We start from the raw sequence: 21997 nt of genomic DNA, 5'->3' as shown, positions 1-21997 counted from the left end.
GCATATATGACAATAATTGTTCAAAATTAACCGGATTGACATCTACATTCTGGTAACTATTTTATGTCGCATGCTTATAATGCAAATATTGGTAATTTAATTATTGTAAATACTGGTATCTACTCAAGGGTACGCTGTGGATGAGTACTGGACATCCAAACTCTCCCAAAATCTTGACTTTTCTGTAAATTATTCCAGTTTTAGAAGTCATTTTACAAATGTTAATATAATTTATTCACATTTTGAGCTTCTTTAAACCACAAGAAAATCTCTCGACTGCGCGAAATAAATTTATATGTACGTCCCTATACGCACCTATCAACTACTGTTTTATACACACATCCCAAAATTTAAAAGTGTGGGATCGTTCCTTGACAACTCTGAAGTAACTGGGAACTAGTCTTTCAGAATATTAAAGTATAATGAAAGGCTTCATTTATTTTGCACGACTAGAAAATTTGCTTTAGTTGGAAACACTATGCGATTCAAAAGAAAAAAAGAAAAATACACACTCACACCAAGAGCAAGTCGGTTCAGATGTCCGAGCTTCAGAGCCATCTCTTGGTAACAGGAAGAACTTACTTGGAAAATATCTTCGTAACGACTTCATTACTCGATAGTAAGCCTGTCGCGTATTAGGAAGCTGGGCTCAATCAGCGTTTCTAACGACACTAACGTGCAACTTTGATAATAATCGGAACATAATTTTCCACTTTCATTTTACACTTCCTTTCGTTACCTTGGTGCTCAGCTTTTAAAAAAATCCCAAAACATCTCGGTATCTCTTTTCTTTTACTTCTTACGTTTAAAGAAAGACCTTTCTCCGGTGACGTAAGAAAAGTAGTTTTTTCTTCTTCTTTTTGTATAGAATGAATCGAAGTGCCTTGGGGACTAAACTTCCTCTCTCAGCAACAAAATAAGAAGCACGCAAATAGAGCACCAATTTTCTTGTGATGTGAATCCTTCTCCAGTAGAAGATAAAAAGAAAAAAAGAGAAAAGAAGATACCGAAACATCGTTGTAGTGACTTGGATTCCCATAGCGGGAACAACGAAAGATGAGAAACCAGACAAGAACACTAGAAAATTGAAGAAAGGAAAAGAAGAACTTTTGTGAACTGACTTGTATGTGCTGCTGTTAGGGCATTGTTTTAATAATAATAAAAACGCACTTATCCGGTTTCTCTCGGTTCATTTGTTTGTGCGCTTGTCAACAGGCAGCGGAGTCACCCATTCATTACCGTGAGCCTTTGCTAAGTGACTAGTTCGTTTATTTGGCTGTTGGGTTGCTAGCTGTTCACCAGGCTGTTCCGTTCCGTTTCGTTTCGTGTCAGTTAGTGTTAGAGAGAGACAGAGACAGAGTACCACGACGAAACGAACGTGTGCTGGAGATTCAACAGGTGTTTGCTGTTTTAAAGCTGCTAGACTGGTTCAACAACAGTACATATACGTTTATCTTTTGGTACGGGCAAATAACAAGGATCAGTTTGAAGATAATGTGATTGTGATAGTAGTGTAGAAACATTACATAAATTTAACCAATATCTTTCTTATTCAAAGTGACTTATATCGTTCGTTTTGGAAACCAATAAAATCGCATGAAAAGGAACATAAATAATATAGTTCTCAAAAACGAATTCGTAAGATTTATCTTGTTCTAATTTATTTGTGCCTAATAACAGAAGAATAAGTTTGTGTGTGTTGAAGTCACTTGTTTTGAATATGAAAAGGGTGCAATTTTTGGCACAAACTTAAACATTGAAATAAAAGCTTGGTTCTGTCTTCAGCTATATTTTCAATATTTCATTACGAATGAAAAATTTAAATAGTGAATACTTATTTTTTGCAAAGTGATATGAATTCTTTGTTGAAGTGCGAAATTTAGAGACGAAGATATATTTTTCATATTATAATTTTACTGTGTATGAATCTGTCCCAATATTCGTCGTTATATTAAATTCTGCCTTAGTGTGTGAACTTAATTGTGTATATTATTTGTAAATTGACATACAATTGAACTTCTACGAAGAGTTGAAAATTGCTATGTTATTCCATAAGTAACTTGTTGATCACCAAAAATTGTGCTTGCTTACACATCCTTTTGAACACTTACTCATTTGTCAGATTTTGGACTAATACATTAAGCATTTTTGTAGTGTTTATGCTGTTAACTAAGCACATTTTTTATATATTAAAATACAATTGAACTCTTCTGAACACTTGAACAATATGAGAACGTGAATACAGTATGTAAAAAAAAAATCATATTTGAGATCAAATTACTTTAGATTACTGCTATTCTACTGCGATTTTTACTGCGAGTCTTACTATTTATTACGCATCTAGATGATAAATTAAATATTCGTTTAATCTGTACATCGAGGGCGTCTACTAACGAAAAACCCAAATATATTTATACTTTGTGAGTACATACGTTGCAAAAAACATTGAATAGATTTTCAGAATAGTTAATTAAGGGCTTGTAATGTGGATGATGATGGCGGGTGTGTCAACTACAGGCACAGAACAACCTCAACGAGGCCAACCTCAAAAACAATTTTCTCGTAAAATTCATTCTCTACATCCATTAGACTTAAATAAACCATTACTGATGTCTAAAACCTCCCCAACTGAGGGAATGTTTATTGGTGAAACCACTTGTGTTACTACTAGCCCATCCCCTACCCGAGCGCCCCCGCCTCCTTCTTTACGTGAATTACGTCGTCAATGTTCGAAGGCTGGCCTTAGAGAAGCTCTTCTGACTGCTGTTCTTCCTCCTAGGACCAGAGAAATCGAGTTCACCGTGCCACCGAAGGTGTCCCCACTCACACCACCGTTTGCGAGGAAATCCCAGTTGCCCAGTTCCGGTGAAACAAGTCCAGCAGGGAGCCTGTCAAGATCTGATAATGAGGCGTCTAGGTCCAGTTCTCCAGCTCCTGGAACAAGTGCTTCTGCCAGAGCAAGTCCTTCCGAAGCTTTTGGTGAGTTTATTTTTTCTTTATCTTTTCGAAAATTTATAAGTTATCTAAAGTTCACATTATTATTGATTTTATTATATATTTTTCTGCTACTGAAGAACCTTTACTTTTGGCCTCTTTGAAATTATTGTACCAATGGATCATACATAACTAAATGCTATCATTTATTTTAATATACTGAATTGTAATTGCTTTCCCGCTCCCTTTTAAATCAAAACATCACGTAGTATAAATTGCATAGGGAAAACAATTTCTCTCTCTGCAAGTCGTATTAGCAGCAAACTTTCTTGTATTTGGTTCGAGAAATGTACCAAAAATATTTTAAAGAAATAGCAAATTTATAGCCTAGGATATCCAGAATCTAGGTCTACAATATATGTGCTTACATTTTAAAAAAAATTTTTTAGAGAAAATTTCGAGATTTTTTCAATTTTTCCCAAATTTATGGTCTGGTTTTATATGAGTAAAGTGTCACTGGAAAGCTTGATTCATTTCAAAGACAATGAGTACAAAACAATGAATTTAAGGTAATTTTATTTCAAACAGTCACTTGATAAGTGAAAGTCTACAATTTCGTATATCTTATTAATTCAGGAGGTTATTAAAGAAATTGTGTTCTAAAGATCATAAAGGAAAGAAGGTATAGAGTGGAAAAATTTGAGGAATTGAAGTAAATGAATCACAATTTCGACAAGTGGCATTATATAGAAGGCTACTTTTAATGAAGTTGATACTAGAAAAAGAATTATCAAATCTAGAATAGCTTGCAATATTTTCAGTTCATTCATGTTCTGTGTTAGTTGGGACGTTTATAATTAACTAAATTATGTTAACACGATTCTTACAGTGTATAAAAAGTAGCATTTACGTATTACTAGCAGCGTTCACCCCGCTTCGCTGCGGTCACCCCGGAACGCAATAAACTTTGTTACTTAGATAATTTTTACTTTTTCGCTTTCAAGTGATATGATAAAAACCATAGAAGATTGCAGTAAATCTTAACATTATATCGCCTGTCATTTATGTTAACCCGCCCCGCTTCGCTGCGGTCATCCCGGTGCTGGCATATTGTAAAAGTGTCTGTAAAAATAAGCAAATCAATTAAAAAATTTTAAACAGAAGATTCAAGCTATTTTCCGCTCTATATCGCCTGTCATTTATGTTAACCCGCCGAGTGACACGGTCATGCGGGTTGCATATAAATACGTTTATTTTTACCTATGATGAACTAATAACAAAGGATTTGTACGTTATGGACACTTGAATGGTCAATTATCTCAAGACACTGGTAATTAAAAATTAAAGTGATATGATAAAAACCATCTAGGGTCCAAATCCTAATAACCCCCCAAAAATGAAAGAAATTGGTTCAGCCGTATTAGCGTGATGAGCGGACAAAGAATTGTACGTTCTCTTTTATATATATAGATTGAATCTCCTTACATTTGGTGCCTGATTATGATATTCGTTAAATTACGTAGTATTTTATGTTACTATTGATTTTAGTGATTTAATAATAGCATGAACATCTTCATTTAATACCGCACGTTTCCGATATAACCACTAAAGATCATAATTAGAAGCGGAAATAAATTAGGATAAAATGTAATTTTTACGGAAGTAGCCCAGATCAGTAGTTATTTAATGATCTTTGTGATCGGGAGCCCTCGGGTTCGAATTAGCCATCCTAATTGGGACTTTTTATGGTTTCTCTTAGTTCCACAAGATGATGGTATGCTTAATCTGTATGTTATAGACAATATTCTTCCAAATTTTTATTTTCCTGGTTTTAACACTCTTTCAGTATAATATGTAGTTTTAACAGTCTTAGAATCTTTGTTGAAAAATAAGTAAAATGATTGGTTAAAAAATTTAGTAAAAAATAAATGAATGGTGACATAGCGTAAGTTAGTATCGCCTTGCAATTACACTCTATAGAATTGTGTTTTCCCACTGATCAGCGATAAAAAAAAAAAAAAAAAAAAAAAAAGTAGAAGCTGCACTCATTGAGAACACTATTATGTGTCAGAATTTATTTATTTGTACACATCTATAATATTTATTATGATTTAACTTATAATCATTAGAATTGTTATTAAATAAAATATCAAATCTTTATAGCATATGAAAAAATAGATATATCAAACTCGAACGAAAGAAGAATGAGATATTTGGATGAAAATAATGAGAGGTTAGATCAGTCAGAGCAAATCTAAATGCTATAATTGAGCACATGAGCTCTCTTGTGGTTAATTGGATAACATACCTTTTCACAGAGAAAGAAACGTATATGCCGTAGGTTAAAACGTAGGTTACATGTGTAAATCTTGTAGTTTTTGGACGTACGACTATATGCAATATAGTTTCAGCAAACGTATAACTGAAAACATATATTTTATAATACTTTCCATATAAGTGTTCCATCTATACGTACTATCCGTATGAAACAAAGAACTGTATATAGGCAGCCAGAATCTCACATACAGATGGATGTATACAACGTATTGCCGACGTAAGTAACATGCATATACGTATGTAATATACGGAAGGTTATTAGATGTTAGACATCCTGCAGCAGCATGATATAACATCCAAGCAGGAAAAAAGGCAGTACATATGTAGCAAATGGATAAAGTATGCTTCGTACAGTTTTCCGTAGTAAACTCATTGATTCCATATATTTGAATAATATACCACTGTCCGGATAACGGATTTTTTCTCTGTGTGGCATGGGAGACCCCGGTTTGATTTCCGGCGGTAGCTTATATGGTGAGGATCCCACATTGTGCAGTAGCTCGACGTGTCATACATTCGCGATGTTGAAAGGAACGCTAAACTCAAAATTAAATTCAGTGCATACAATTTTACAGTCTAAAATCAGACTAAGGACCTTTCATACCTGAGGTGATCGCTTTCCCGTTGAATAGTCGTCGTTCCGAACTAATTTAAGGTTATTTTTAATATTGAAACTCATATGACAAAAATAAGCATTTTGTACTTTATGTACAGAGAAAAAACGTATACGTTAAAACGTAGGTTACATGCGTAAATCCTGTAATTTTTTGACTTAACATGCGACTATAAGTAACATCTTGCAGCAAAAGTATAACTGAAACGTGTAATTTTATAATACTTTCCATGTAAACATTCCATCTGTACGTATTTTCCGTATGGAAGAAAGAGCTGTATATAAGTGGTAAGGATCTCAGATACAGATGGACGTATATAACATATAACTGACGTATGTAACATACATGTACGTATGTAATATACGGTAAGCTGTCAGATGTCTGACGTCCTGCAGTTTTATGGTGTAAGATCTGAGCGGGAGAAAAGCAGTACGTATGTAGCATACGAACAACATATGCTTAGTACAGATTTCCGTAGTAAACATAAGGAATCCGTATATTTGCACAATATATATCTTTGTTCGGATAACTAATTTTTCTCAGTGTGACAATAGATAAATGATTAAAGTACAATGAAAATATACGGCTATCGTACTAAATTTTCTCGCTCCAGTTTCTTCAATTAAGTAGCCTACTGTGCGTGCAGCAGTTGTCAAAATATTTATGGAATATGAAAAAAATTATAGTCACATGTGATGACTCTAGGGCAGGCTTTCTGACTCAGTTTCATATGACGACTCCTGTTTATCAGACCCTCTTGCCAGTGACCCCTATAATGATTTCCAATTTTGAATAAGTCTTTGGTTATTGCTACCTATCGGTTGCAGTTAAATATATGTTTGTATAGGTTTCGTTTTGAGTTACACTTTAATATATATGTTTCGTTGTATTTGTGTTTTACTTTTCTTTCAATCTTCAATTTGTCACCAGTTTCATTCCTCTTTCCAATTCAATTGTTTTTAAACGATTCTCAATTTGTTTAATGTTGTTCATTGTATTTGACAACAAGTATGGAAATGAAAATATGCGTAGCAAAGTAAGAAATTCAAACTAATCTCTGAAAGTATTTTTCTCTACTATAGCCTAATTACATTTATCTTATTCATGTCCTTTCGCGATTCCCATGTGTTTCTCTTGCAATCTTCCTCGAGACCTGACTCCTAGGTTGAGAAATCTTGCTCTAGGATGTAGATAAGACGGTATTTTTTCGAAATGTGTATCCTAAGGTGGGATAAGGGGGTCTGAATTTTCTATTATCCAGATCTCCAAAACTATTAGACGTAAAACCTTGAAAATTTGTATAAATGTGCCATTATCTGTATATAACACGTGATTTTCTCAAATACGAACTCTAAGGGAAGTTTGAATAGTTTTGTCGTTTTCCAGAACTCCGAAACAATCGGCCATAGAACCTTGCAATTTTGTACGTGCTCTCTTCGCAGTTTAGGCTGTAGATGAGATTTTTTGAAACGAGGCTCCTAAGATGGGTAGTGGGTTTTAATATTATTTTACCATTCGCCGAATCTCCGAAACCATAATATTGGGCGTAGAACCTTGAAATTTTTATACGTGTATTTTATCTTGTATTTTAGTTTGTAAATAGCACAATATTTTGCTAAAGGTGACCCCTAAAACGGGATACAAACATCAGAATTTATCAGACGTTTTATTGTTTACAAAATAATTGAAACTATTAGAGTAGAGTTTTTAAATATCGTATAAATGATTTCTTTATACTCTAGGCAGTAGATAAAACAGTACGTCGCGAAATGTGGACCAGAAGAGGAGATGATGGGGGAGGAAATTCAATGATGTTTAGCCGTTCGTCAGGCACCCGAAACTATTACTTGTAGAATTCTGAAATTTTGTATAAAGATTTTCCTTAAATTCTAGCTGTAGATAAGACGGGATTTTTGAAATTCGATCTCCATATGAAGGGGTGGGGTTAAGGAGGCTTGAATATTTTTGTCACTATTCTAAGTTTAGAGATTAATAGGCGTGAAATAGTTAGACATAGGTAAATGAAAATTTTCTACAAACGTTTTCCTTGGAATATTTACTACGAGTAAGATGGAAACTTCTGAAATTCAAGATCTAAGAGAGTGGGAAGTGGAGTTAAACCTATTCTTAGTTCAGGAAGTTTAAATTTCTAAGATGGAAATTTGGGTAATTCTTCTCCGATGTGTACATCGTTTTACTGAAGAGTTATTATTACGAATTTCTTTAGAAACGTTAATTAGAATTGTGAACGAGACGAGATGAGACATTATTTTTGCTATACTTTTTCAAGACGAGACAGCCGTAACTCTTGTTTCGTGCGCTCCACTAGTTTCGTTGGTGGCAGTAAATACCCATCATTTCACGGTATGATTTAAAACAGGTAGTTGTATGCAATCTGCTAATCTCTGCAGTTTTGTTGGTTGCATACACTGTGTATAGTACTAACGACTGCCTGCAACTTGAAATTAAAGCCAGGATAACTCAATGAAATGTAATTTGTCATTACCTCTGGATATCTAGAATGAAAGTTGGTGAGTTCAGATCATGATTGGTTTGTGAAGGTTTAGTATTTAACAAAGATTATATGAGTAGAATTTCTTGAGGAACCTTTCTTTTGTCTCTCTATTTCTTTGAATCGATTGCAGCACAAGAAAGAGGTCTCTTAGACGACTTGCAAAATATATGCGAATGTATTACATTTGCGGATTGTGATCAGGCTAATGATACATCAGGAACATACGCATGTGGGGGGGGGGTTACTGGGTAGGACTTCCCAAAAATTCCTAATTCAACACACACTTGTACACCTTCTCAATAAAATTATACTTGTTTAAAGGGAAAATGATCGATGTAGCATGAAAATTTGATCTTAAGGCTTCATCTTCATCTGTACTCTTTGTCGTATAAAAGCAATCTAGTTCTATTGTATTTTTTCCTGAAAATATAGGTGGAAGTAGTTTACAATTACTTAGCGTCTTTTCGGGTGCAGAATAATACCCGTTCAATATTATATAGACATAGTGGCTTGTAGTATTGAACCATTCTCCAAAGCTTGGACCCCTAGCAAGAAAAATTTGTGGGTACATACTTCATGCCTGTGCTACATGCGTGTACTTAGCGGTAATACAATTTCAGCAAGTGCAATATTAAGTTATAGGTAAAGTATCTGTATCAGTGTTAATGAAGGTTCTGTTACTTCCCCTAGAGTAGCTGCAAAATCAATTTTATTAACTTACTTTATTAACTTACTTTTATTTTTCTATATCGTTAATTGAAATGTCCGTCACAAAATTTTCGTCTCATGATTATGTTATATAGGCTAATGAAGATAGATAATTGATAATGTGAATGATTAGTGAAATGAAAATGTGCAAGGAAATGGGAAAACCCCAACCAAACCTACTAGCACGATGTTATTCACTATAGGGACATAATATGTCCGCCGATCGAGCCAAGGACATCGTCGTACCAGAGGCCAGCGCTCTACAACTAAGCCACCATGTCCCTAATATCGAACTTCTTTTGGAAACAGGGGCCGCGGTGGCCCAGTGGTAGAGCGTTCACCTCTGATGTTTGGGGTCCCGGATTCGGTCCCATCCCCGCCAAGTGAACTTTGTGGTGGAAAAACACCATGTGCGTGGGTTTTCTCGGGGTTCTCTCGTTTCTTTCCACTTTCTTCATTCATTACTCATCATCACCGTCTCCATTAGCCTAACCGGCATAAACGTGGAACGTAAAACTCACAGATTTCATTTCATTTTTTCATTTTAGAAACAACAGAAGTCTTTTAGTTTATCATGAAAGAAACTTTGTAATTTCATTTGCCCTTCATACTAGCATTTTTTCAACCTTTTTAAAACTACCTGTATAATTATCTCTAATCAACACAATCTATATTTTTTTTCAGTATGTCGATACGGCTCTATTTATCTTAATAGGTCCTTATAGCTTTTAGGCTAATAGATAGAAAAGATTGAAATTTCATACCATGCAAATATTGGCAGGGGAACATTGTTTTATATACCTCTCAATATTACCAGCTTAACAGTATTACCAAGCCAACATAAAGTTATAGTTTAATTTTTTCAAATGGTACTACATCAGGTTATGATATATATCAGATCTGTCAGTCAAACAAAAACTTATATTTTCACATTTATTACTATTATTAGTGCTGCAAAGTAAGCACGTTACAGTATCCAAACATTAAAAACATCCAAATTTTGGATGCATCTACAGCAGTAATAATGCAAGTGAGACGATTGAAACAATGCACAAGTACATTAACATCTAATACTCTGATCTCGATAACAAAATTACAGCGGATTGAAAATCGTAATTTTTTCAAAAGCCTGTGTTTCAATTAAATGTGAAATAAGTATCTAATTTAATCACACGATACGGCTTTCAATATGTGTGAACATCAAAATGTCGTTTACAGCAATTCGATATTTGAAATCGTTCTTGAGATATGTTAAACATTGTAAAGGTTTGCAACACTGCTTATTGTTGTAATTAGACTTTCCAAGAAATGTTTTTACAATATTCCAGAAGCAAACTAGATCAATAATTATAATTATTTTTAAAAGTTCCCACAAATACGCCATTTTAAGCAATATTACCAATCTTTTCATATTCCGGAACGGTTTGAGATATGAAATTGCTGTAAACTACATTATGATCTTCATTCCTATTGAAAACCATCGACGTAACTGGATGTGATACTTGTTTGAACATTTTGTAGAAATAAAATCCTTTGAAAAAAGGAAAATTCTCAATTCTTCATGACTTTGTTTCTTGTTGTTCGAAATACATCATATAATGACCGTAGTATTAGATACTAAAACACTTTAGATATACTATACATTGCTCTATCTGTCTCTCTTGCGTTATTACTGTTATAGAACCCTCCAAAATTACTTCTTTTTTAATGTTTGTGGCACTGTACTCAGTTTGCAACACTGAGTAACAAATATAGTATTATGAGTTTTCGTTTAACATTTAAATTTGAAATGTGATAATTTGATGCGGTGCTATTTGAATAAATGGTTGGAAACACTGTTAAGCTGGTTGTATTGCGGAGTATGTCAAACAATGTCCTCCTGCCGATATTTGCATAGTAAGAAATTTCAGTTCCTTGGATAAATTACTTTAAGAGTTGGAAGGACGTATTACCTTTAATGATCCACCCTATATACAAAATTTGATTTTGTATCGTGCCTTATGCCCCTGAGAGTTTCGTTGCGGCTCTATGGGAGGTCTGTGGTTCCATGCCGTTTCTAGTGTATGTATCTTTTGTTATTAGGATCACGCAGTGTGTCTTATGAGATTGTACTGTTAGCAAGTATGACGTAAATTATTACACGCGATGATTTTTGAACGAAAGCAAAGTTTATTTATTTATTTATTTATTTATTTATTTATTTATTTATTTATTTATTTATTTATTTATTTTTCTTTTTTGCAATAGACAGCTCCAGCAATTATCTTTACCGAGTTCGTTAATAGAGTGAACCCATTACATCTTCATGAATAACGGCAATTCTCTCAATTCCATATCTCGTTTAATATCTATTAGCGTCAATTACTCGCCTCGCTGAGCTAAAATAAGAAAAAATATTAATATGTTCTGTTAGTCAGTCACTTTTTACTAATACTGAAGCGTTCTCTGATATTCCCCAAGTTGAATTTGAATGAATCGGAAGTATCACTGTTCATCTGTGCGACCCCGAAAACTATGGATTCGCCACTACTATCGATCATTTTCCGTCATCTTTATATCTCATATACCCCTCCCCTAAGGTGCACCGTTAAAGTAAAATGATAAAACCCATCCCATGCCTGAGCCTCATCCATGTTGAAAATTTGCTCGAGATCTCTTGGATGGTTCAAGCGTTATTAAATGACAAACATAGTATTTCATTTTCATTTATATAGTGAAGCCACAATATAGAAGATAACAGTCATGAGCTTCTATGCAATCTGCACTGTAGCAAAGAAATGTTTGTTGCCTATAATAAAAAGAGATATGTAGGAAAGTGGGCTGATTGTATGTCATATACGGAATCGTGTGATTATCTTTACTGTCTTTAGCAGAGTTTATTTCCTCTGAGAGCGCTCCACACTTGGGATATACAATTGGAACGTCCAAAGGCAAAGTGGAGCTAAGACTCTGTACTTTGTGGATGTGGGATCATACAGAAAGTAATGAAGTCAGTGCTGCACATTGGCCGCCTTTACTCTTCAGCCTCCTCCAGGTCTCATTTTACACGCCTAGACGAATCACTGAGCCGCATTGAAAAGAGGATAGAATGAGAAAACTTTCCAGCTTTTGGCAGGGGTCGAACTCAAGGCACCATCTACTTGGTAGATGTTTTTTTCCTGACTAGCTTTTGTTTGCATTTCTATTGAAATAAAATACTTCTACTTAATTCCTCTTACATTTAATACAGCTCAAAATTCTCCAAACTACATGATATTATTAGTATCTAATGAAAAATGATTCTTCGCAGAGTGGCACATATCAATCGATAGATCTTAATCAAGACGATGGAGATCAGTGTAAATCCTCATGAGTATTCTGCAAGAAAATAGAGAAAAAATATTTTGTAATTCTAAAATTTAATATTCTACAGTAGCTATGTCAATTATTGAGTTCAAGCTGATACTTGAACCTACCTTCATCAAGTTTGTAATTGTGACACAAGCAAGACGATACTCCACCACGATAACACTAATGAGTGACACAAGTTGCACATTAAATATTCACAATAGAACTTCAAAAAATGCAAATCAAATATAAGATCTACTAATTAAGAGAATAAATCAAAAATCTAAAAAATTTAAACCAGAGGTCACGAAAAGGATAAAGGAATAAATATAATATAAAATATTCAATAAAATAACTAAATAGTGTCAATAAGAAAAATTCATAACAAGAAATCTCTGAAATGAAATTCCTCAGATCATGTTATCAATTTCAGTCCCAGGTGAAAATATGGTTACTAAAGACCGTATTATCTACCAAAGTCTGATTCAGATTTTTAGGTAATCCTAAACGTTCTCTCCGGTCTGAGTAATTTGGATATTTTAAGAGAATGTGCGAATAACGGCACGCACTAAATAGGAATGTGTGGCATGAGTTCACAAAACTCACTCGGTTCAGGGAAGCACTTCATCTTGTGGTTGTATCTCCGGGCAAAATCTTCGTGATCGAAAACACATGATGACCGGGTGCGTTGTCGTGTAAAGGACCCCAATTTTTATCTCGCCAGAATGCAGGCCTTGTCTTCCACACAGTTTCATGTAAACGCTGAAAAACATTTTCTATAATATTCCTCATTGCCAAGGAAACTGTAGAGACAAATTCTTGCTGCATGATAACCTTAGAATTGAAAAATAACACAAAACTTCTCTTCACATTCACCGAACTTCGTCGCACTTTTTTTGATCATTGTTGACTTGGACTGTTCCACTGCGATAAATTGGTTTTGTTTCTGTATCATGTCCATAAATACATAATCTTTCACCTGTAATGGCTACGTTTTGTCAAACTAAGCAGCTCTTGCAGAGCATCAAGCTGGTGTCGCGTCTGTTGGTATTACAACAATTTGAGAGTGAATTTCTGCGACACTCGACGTATGTTCAAATCTTCAGTTAAAATTGACTAAATCACGTAGAAATTTAAATTAAGTTAATCAACCATTTCTCTAACTGTAAATCTATTGTCACAACGCACTAAATTGCGAACTTTCGCAATTTTCATTGATGTTTGAAGTGGAAGTCCGACCGGAACAGGGATCATCTTCATTCAACAGAGTCGCGGTCATCTTTGAATCTGTTGTACTGTACTAGATAAAAAAAATCGTCTGAGGCGTTAATCCCCAAAAGTTTATATTATCCTTATCATATTATCATATCATCCTTAGGAGAGTCAAGTTTGATAATCATACCATTTTAGTTGGGTGAGTATTTACTGTGTGATATGAACAGATAGAAACTTACATTAGCTTTTATATAATAGATTATGTATAAGGTATGAAGGCACAAGGTAAAACAATGTGTGGAAATTGTTTTCGCAGGGCTGTAAAAGCAATGGAAAATAAACTAGAATATCATGAGACATAAACTCAAATGATATCATCAAACTCAGCAAGAAATCAAAACTTAGTTAAATCATCTACATAATTGTAAATTCAAGAAATTAAGCGTATTCCTTAAATTATTTTTCCTAAAAGAAATTCACCTGTAAGATTTCTCAAGATTGAAACTTAACCGAACTAATTTCTCGTACCGGAAAGAGTATTAGCAATTAGGAAGAAGATTTCTGGACTGTCCGCATCTATGACCATTTAGCAAGTCGGCATAGACGTACATCGGCGAGCACACTATCCGATGAAAGGGGAGGAAGAAAGGACTGGGAAGGGAAGGAAGCCGCTTGGAACTACTATGTTAGGAACAATCCCGGCTTTGCCTGGTGTGTATGAAAGAGACCCAGGAAAAACCTCACTCGAGGTACTTGGCCTGAAAAAGCTGTTACACTTTTTCTACCGAGTGTCCCCACCGGGAAACAAACCCGGGACCGCTCGCACCGAAGGCGAGAGTGTTAGCGATTACGCCACGCGGGACCACTCGTACCGGAAAAAGCATATTCATTTGAATTCTTAAAAATCATTATTGCCAAATTGCTTTCTTGTATTGGAAAGGGTATATTCATACTAAATCAAAAAAATTGTTATTGTCCTTTACAGCACTGAGGCTATAGACAGTTGTGTACGGACAATTTCACGCGAGATCCAAAAAAATAATCTACCGCGCCTTCTCTGCCTCAGCATTGTTCATGTTTATTGACAATATTGCAAGTAGTTGTTAGTGTTCGTTTTTCTGACGATATATTATTCAACTATTATTTTCTCTATCTCCATTGCTGCTTAGTTGACATGTTTCGCAAGCAAAACAGATTGCATAAAACGATCATTTGAAAACAAAAGTCATATGTAAAATGAGATAACTGCGTTGTTTCAACCCAGCAATCTTTATAATTCCAGCAGCACAGTTGATATAGATTAATCCCAGAAACAAGATAGAGACATGTATATAAATAAAATATGCGAAATATGAATATGTAATGGCCTGAACCAAGCGGTTGTAATCTCATGATGGATCATAAGTAAATCTAATTTCACTAATGCACGCATGAGCTTATAACCGCTAGGCATTTACAGTATTTGATTGCTAATGAGTAATAAATCTATATTTGTTTGTGTGTTTTGGCATGAATCAGTGATTCAGATTCGTAGTATGATCATGTTAACACACTTCTTTTTTCACCAAAAGCCTATTATAAATTGTTAGAAGTCTCAGAAGATGTTAGCATATAGCAATGAGGAAAAGAGTTTGGATACAAAACCTTGCGACCGAAACCTCGCAGCCAGAATCTCACAGAACACAATCTCGCCTAGCTAAACCTCGCGGGATAAAAGTTTATCTGGCCAAAACCTCGTAGGTTAAAATTTCGCCTCCCAAAATCTTCCAAGGTAAAATATCATCTAACTAGAACCTCGTACAAAGAAATCTTGCGTAGCACAAAACCTCAATGTCCAAACTCGCGGGATGACGACAACTCCCATAGCAATTCGTTCAGTGTAGGTATGTTCAAAAAATGAAATCTTTGAGTTTTACATCCAGCGATTATGCTGACAAGGTTAAAAGAGATGGTAATGGTGAGAAATGAATAAAAATGGTGGAATGAAGAAAGTGGGGGAAAACGGGAGAACCCGAGAAAATCCACGCACAGGGTGTTTGTCCATAACGAAGCACGCTTGGCGCGAGCTGGGATTGAACATGGACCCCACGCACCAGAGGTGAACGATCTATCACTGAGCCAATGTGGCCCCCTATAATATTGGAATTTCGTCATAAGTACATAGCTATATTTAAAATATGATATACAGTGAATTTTTCATTAACTCACATTTCTTAATAAACGATACTTTGATAATATGGACAGATGCTTTGTTCCCGTAAAGATATTTTCATGGCAACGCAGCGTGTTGTATTCAATATACTGCTTCCAGTCTAAGGTATTCTCGTTAAATATTCAAAGAGAATAAAAAGGAAATACTTCTGATTATTATTTATAGATGTTATTTTTTAATACTTTACACTCGTTGAATCTGTAATGTATAGACAGCGCATTATTCTAATATGATCATATTCTCCTTCTTTCTTCCTCACTATATCTGTAGTTGGCCCTTTTACGCACACGAGTAAAGGAAGGGAGACACACCAGGAAGTGAATTGCTATAGACAAACATATAAACGTATCAGTTTAATATATTGATATTGAAATAAGTTTGTGGCAAACTTATAGAAGTGATACATAAGGAAACCAACAAAGTTATGTCGCTTTTTCACCCAGCACCTTCGAACATCGACATATCATCTAAGACGTACCTGAAAGATCAAAAATAGTCCCTATCAGCATCCACGACCTTCTGCCAACGTTCTGGAAGGCGATGGATTCCACCGCGGTAGAAGTTGGTGGGCCGTGAAGCAAATAAGGTGTCAAGTGCATTTTCACCTCTACGAGGGATTTAAACTGGCATCTTCTAAGGTAATTTTCCAAGCAGTGGAACAGGTGATAATCGGACGGTGCAATGTCCTGGAGTATGGCGGATGCAATAGTGTTTCGCATCCAAGGCGTAGAATGGTGTGCGGGTCATCCTACCCATGTGGAGCTTAGCGTTGACCTGACAGGAGGACTCCCAATTGCTATTCAGAAGTGCTGGCTCCAGAGTTTTGAGTTTTTCTTGAACACGATTCAACTGCTGACAATATACAATTGCGTTGGTGATCAGACCAGCTGGTAGCAGTTCCCGATACACGATGCCACGAACAGTCCACCAAGCACACGGGACGACCTTCTTCTGGTGCAGTGCTGGTTTCGGTTGTTTTGGAACCGGTTCATAAAATTCTAACTAGTGATGATGGTGCCGTTGAGTTTCATGCAGGACCCACTTCTCATCACATGTCAACGCTCTGTACAGAAATGGCTCCTTTCTCAGACGAGACAGCAAAGAAATACAGGTGTCTGCTCACGTTGACTTCTGGCCCGAAGTCAAATCATGTGGGACCCAACGACCCGACTTGTAGTGCTTGCCAACTTGATAAAGGAGCTGCAGAATGGTTTCTCCACCCACACTGGTTTATAGTCCTAGTTCCTCACATGTCTGGCAACTGTTCGCCTCAATTGCTGCCTAAAAATCTTCATTTTTTACATGTGTTGATCTTCCCGCACGTGGTGCGTCTTTGAGTGCTTCGTCACCGTTCTTAAACTTGTTTAACCACGCTTCACTGCCCGTGTAGTCACGATACCCTCACCAAAGGCCTGGCATATCTTCCGCCCCGCTGCAGTGGCGTTTGACTCAAGTTTGAACTCGTACATCATACATGCCCTTATGACGCTCTGTGGAGGTCCCATGTTCCCTCTATCCCTACGCAAGTTCACGGTGTAATTGAACTGCCACAACCAGGTAGTATGTGGAATATAGCCATTCCAACAACTGACTTTCGCCTTATCTCCATTCGCATAAAACTCATGGTTTGAGGACCAATTGAACACAGCCCTCCACAAAAAGCAACAGAACTTTCTGTGTCACCTTTATACGATGTAAAATGGAAACAATTTTAGTATAAATCCATATACGAGTACCTTCCATTGAGATTCTACTGGCCTTTGAAGCTGCTAGCATGCAATAGAGTTTGCCTAAAACGTTGAATAGGAATATAACAGAACGTTTCTTGAAATTTTCAGTGAGAACTGGCAAATCTACACAAAAAGTTGTACGTGTCGACACTGAAAGAAAATTTGTAATTAAATTGTCAAACATCAATGTAAAATCATTTACCCTTCATTTTGTAAGTCGATATATATATCCTCAGATTAAATTTTAAAATTTACTGTTTTTTTTACAACTTTACAGTAAATTTTCTTTGCCCCTGTAGAATTGCACCTATTACTTTAAATTAAAATTAGAAGCAACGGGAAAGATACACATGTTAAGAAATGATCTTAACAAAAACATGGCGTTAATTTTCTTCTTGAGTATTCTAAATCATGACTATTGCTTAGTGCTAAAACAAGAATAACCAGTGAATTTACCCCTGGGGTTAATAAGAAAATACTTAGGTGCAAATTTCGTAAAAATACAGGGTGGTAGGTAACTCCATGGACAAACTTTGGGAGGCGATTCCTTATACGAAATGAAAGAAAGAAGTTCTAATACACATGGGCCAAAAAATGGCTCCTTTCAGAGTTATGATCCATTGAAAATTCTAAAAATCATTTTTCAAAATTCCCTAGCTGAGAAACTATAGGACCTATCACAAGCGGTTTAAGGAATTACACAGGAACTAGTATGTTCTCTATTTAAATATCCATGTTTCAGAATTCACCGGTACCAGCGAAACGAACGCACCATTAGTACTTAAAGAAGTATCCCTATACTTCAACTTCCTTTTCACAGTTCCTTTCACCGATTACGGAAGGTGGTAACACATGGATATTTAGATAGAGAACATACTAGTTCATGTGTAATTCCTTAAACCGCTTGCGATAGGTCCTATAGTTTCTCAGTTAGCGAGTTTTGAAAAATGGTTTTTCGAATTTTCAATGGATCATAACTCTGAAAGATGGCATTTTTCGGCCCATGTTTATTAGAACTTTTTTATTTCATTTCGTATAAGGAATCGCCTCTCATAGTTTGTCGGTGGAGTTACTTACCACTCTCTCTATATAAGCACCTTTTCATGAGACGAAATATGCGTTTATGTTGAGACTTAACACGAGCTCGTAATCATTCTTATTAGATAGTGAAATCATTGAAAGCTACGTTGGTGAAATTTCCAAATTAAAAGCAGAAGAAAACAAATTCTCTTGCATCCATCTATAATGTACGACATACTAGTTTGTGTTGTTCATGTGCATCATTATAAAATCCTATGTACTACTTTAAGTTCTCCAGTTGCGAAGAAAAGTCATCGTCTATTGATTTTTAAGCAAATTTTTATTAATTTGTTTTCCGAAAATTTCACTAGTTCAAACCCAAATTCAATGGCCTGTAAATCGAGAACCAAAAGCCTGCACACTGAAAGATTCAGAAGTTTCTATAGGAAGTCGGGATTATTTCATGTCAAGTTGATCGAGATCTGAACAATTCGGTTGATTATTTTTTAAAATTTGCATTCCAAATTTGATTCAACATAACTCAGGAATCAAAAGCTAGTAACTCCTTCACACCACACTACTTCACAAGTTTCTATAGCACGCCAAAGTCTACCGACATTACCAATCTGCTAAGTTGATCCAGATTTGATTATTGTTTTTATTGTGACTTAAATTTGATGGCTTATGGATCTGGAACCAAAAGCCTCTACAGAATAATACGCGTAATACGTTTTCAAAGTCTACTACCGTGCCAATTTTGATGTAAATGGGATGAGTTCGACTGGATTCGTACGATATATCTTAGATGTATTCTTGCGATATTCGTATCATAGTTAGTACCCACTTTTCGGCGAAAGATCAGTGAAGGACAAAAAGTAAAGAAGATGTATTTTTCAAGTTAGAAAATACTAAGGCGTTCCGGGTAGTAAGGGCGAAATCAACAAAAGCTACGTGCAATGTGAACTTCAGAAATGACATTTGAGGTTTGAGTAGTAATATGAAACAAATATGTGGTAGCTAGTTCTCGGATTAGCTTGTGGAATTCGTTCATAATATATAATATAGATTCTAAAATAAATTGTGGATTATATTGAACGTTGAGAGTACATTTTCAGGAAATAAGTCTTTGTTAAGCGTTTGACCTTTACTACTGAGAACACCTCAACTGTGACCAAACATTGATCGTTTTTAACATTAGATAAAGCACAATTATTTTGTTGTAGTGTAATGTAAGCGTAATCTTTCATAGAAATGAATTTCAAATTTACATGATAATTAACGCTTATTAATTTTGATTGATGGAAGAAATCTACTAAAAGTAAGGAAATTCCATATTTCACATTTTTTCTTTTTGTACAAAAGATCAAATCTTGTGAACAGAATTGCTTTCCAGGTGGACGCCCAACCCCAAAATGGTGCTTCTTTAAATATTACAATATTCGTTACATTATAATGGTGCTTAAACTGTAAACATTAACGCACAATAAACTTATCCTTCTCCGTGGTCATTAGACTCAGGATTGGTTGACTATAAGACTCACTGAATTTACCAGTGGCACAGTTCTAAGGATAGTGGCTCTATAATTTCCCCGGCCATAGTGACTCCTCTGCTTAGTGGTGGCTATACTGCTACTAAAATAATGAAAAACTTAGTACCGGTCGGTAAACGCTTGTTGCTATGAAATATTCAAATTTATTTTTAATTCAATGGTAACTAAGCATGATCACTAAAGTACAGACTTTCGAGTTGAGCACTACAAAAAAAATCGCTTACCATGTGACTCCGAAGTGTTATGTTAATTTCAAAACTAGGTTGTAATTCTTTTACAGTGTATACAAGAACATAGCGCCAATTAGTTTTCTCTTTTTCGTAAGCTGTAAACACTAATGACCCTATCCCTATCCCTATCCCTATCCTACACTTAAAATAATCATAGCTACGCTACTAAAATTTAGAATCGTATTGTCCAGAAATATGGAAATCATTTATCAATAAATATGAAAATATATAAATCTGAGACTAACATGTTCGAAGAGTACTATTTGCAAGGATAAAAAAATATATGTCAATGTACTTAAGCGTTCCTTAATTTTTCCAAATTGAATCCATTAGAACTAGTGAATCCATTAGAACCTCGTAGAAAGCGGAAAGTAAATTAAATCAGCATAGATATACACAGTAAGTGGCGGAATGAAAATTAAACCATATACTACAGTTTCAATGTTTATTCTGTGTCGACTAAAGAATTCGAGGAGATGGGAATGAGTGGAGAGATAAAATCAATAATTGGTGCATGCTTGTTAGGCAGGAAACAAAAGTAACTCTAGGAAAAAAAATATAATGCGCATGGTTTTCGTTTACCTACTACTTATGTGATCTCAAATTCGTGACTTCCCACACAAATTTAGTTTTATTAGACCTTGATTAACAATCGTATCATGACGAATGAAAGACTCTTCAATTTCAAATATTACCACTCAATTTTTCCTTAATTTTGTTGCCAATTACTCTTCTCTTTCCTTTCTGATATTCATTTTCATACATTTTATTTCTTTTTTTTCTTTGGTTTTGATTTAATCTTCATTTTTATTTATTTTCGTTTCTCATCTTCTTTCTTTTTCCCTTCATTTCTCTGTTTCTTTTATATCATCCATTTGACTTTTGAGAGGATAGACTCGTAGCCAACCATGTTATTTTTTATATATACGAGACAGAAATTAAAACTGAGACTGCAATGATACACATCAAGGAACATCACAGAACTACTTATTTGCAAGTATACTACTATATGCACCACTGCTAGAAGAAATCATACAATAATAAATACAATCTGTTAGTTAACTGTTCATATTTTTCTTACACAATAACTAGCAGAATACCCGTTCGTCGCACGGGAAGAATACGTTTCCTTTCGGATATAAAGGGCTGAATTTGTATTTAAAAGGCATCGGAAGTGTCACTGTTCATGTCATTCGACCCCGAAAACTATGAATTCGACACAAATATCTATCACTTTCGATCATTTACTTGAAATCTCACCCTCCTCCTCTAAGTTGCACTGTCAAAGTGCAATGGTAAAAAACATGCCAGGCCCAAACCTCATCTATGTGGAACATATGATTGAGATCTTTCGGGTGGTTCAAGAGATATGAAGTCACAAACAGTGACTTGCATTTATATATATTCGACCGACCGATCTCAATCAAATGTTGAACATAGATGAAGTTCGGGCCTGGTATGTTTTTTTAACATTTCACTTTGGCGTTGCAACTTATATAGATTAGGCTCTCAGCTATCTATCTCGTGACTATCCGGCCTCCGTATTATCCGATCTAGTTCGAAGAAAGAAACAAGAATTTCAGGAATGATCAAAAAAATGCATCA

General features: G+C 35.2%; 1 protein-coding gene across 1 annotated transcript in view; it reads left to right on the top strand.

Annotated features, from left to right (window-relative positions):
• The first annotated feature begins 819 nt into the window (after nucleotides 1-819).
• Nucleotides 820-21997, top strand: part of LOC145686439 (synaptotagmin-15-like) — a 440558-nt gene continuing 419380 nt past the window's right edge. Inside the window, exon 1 of the mRNA XM_081759741.1 lies at nucleotides 820-2979. Coding sequence (XP_081615867.1) covers nucleotides 2484-2979 — 496 coding nt within the window. The 5' untranslated portion in view covers nucleotides 820-2483. The remainder of the gene's footprint in view (nucleotides 2980-21997) is intronic.

This window comes from Thermobia domestica, chromosome 5 (assembly GCF_964235325.1).
Source record: "Thermobia domestica chromosome 5, izTheDome1.hap1.1, whole genome shotgun sequence".
NCBI classification, from domain to species: domain Eukaryota; kingdom Metazoa; phylum Arthropoda; class Insecta; order Zygentoma; family Lepismatidae; genus Thermobia; species Thermobia domestica.
The sequence above is the reverse complement of the archived record's forward strand: the minus strand, read 5'-3'. Positions and strand labels throughout refer to the sequence as shown.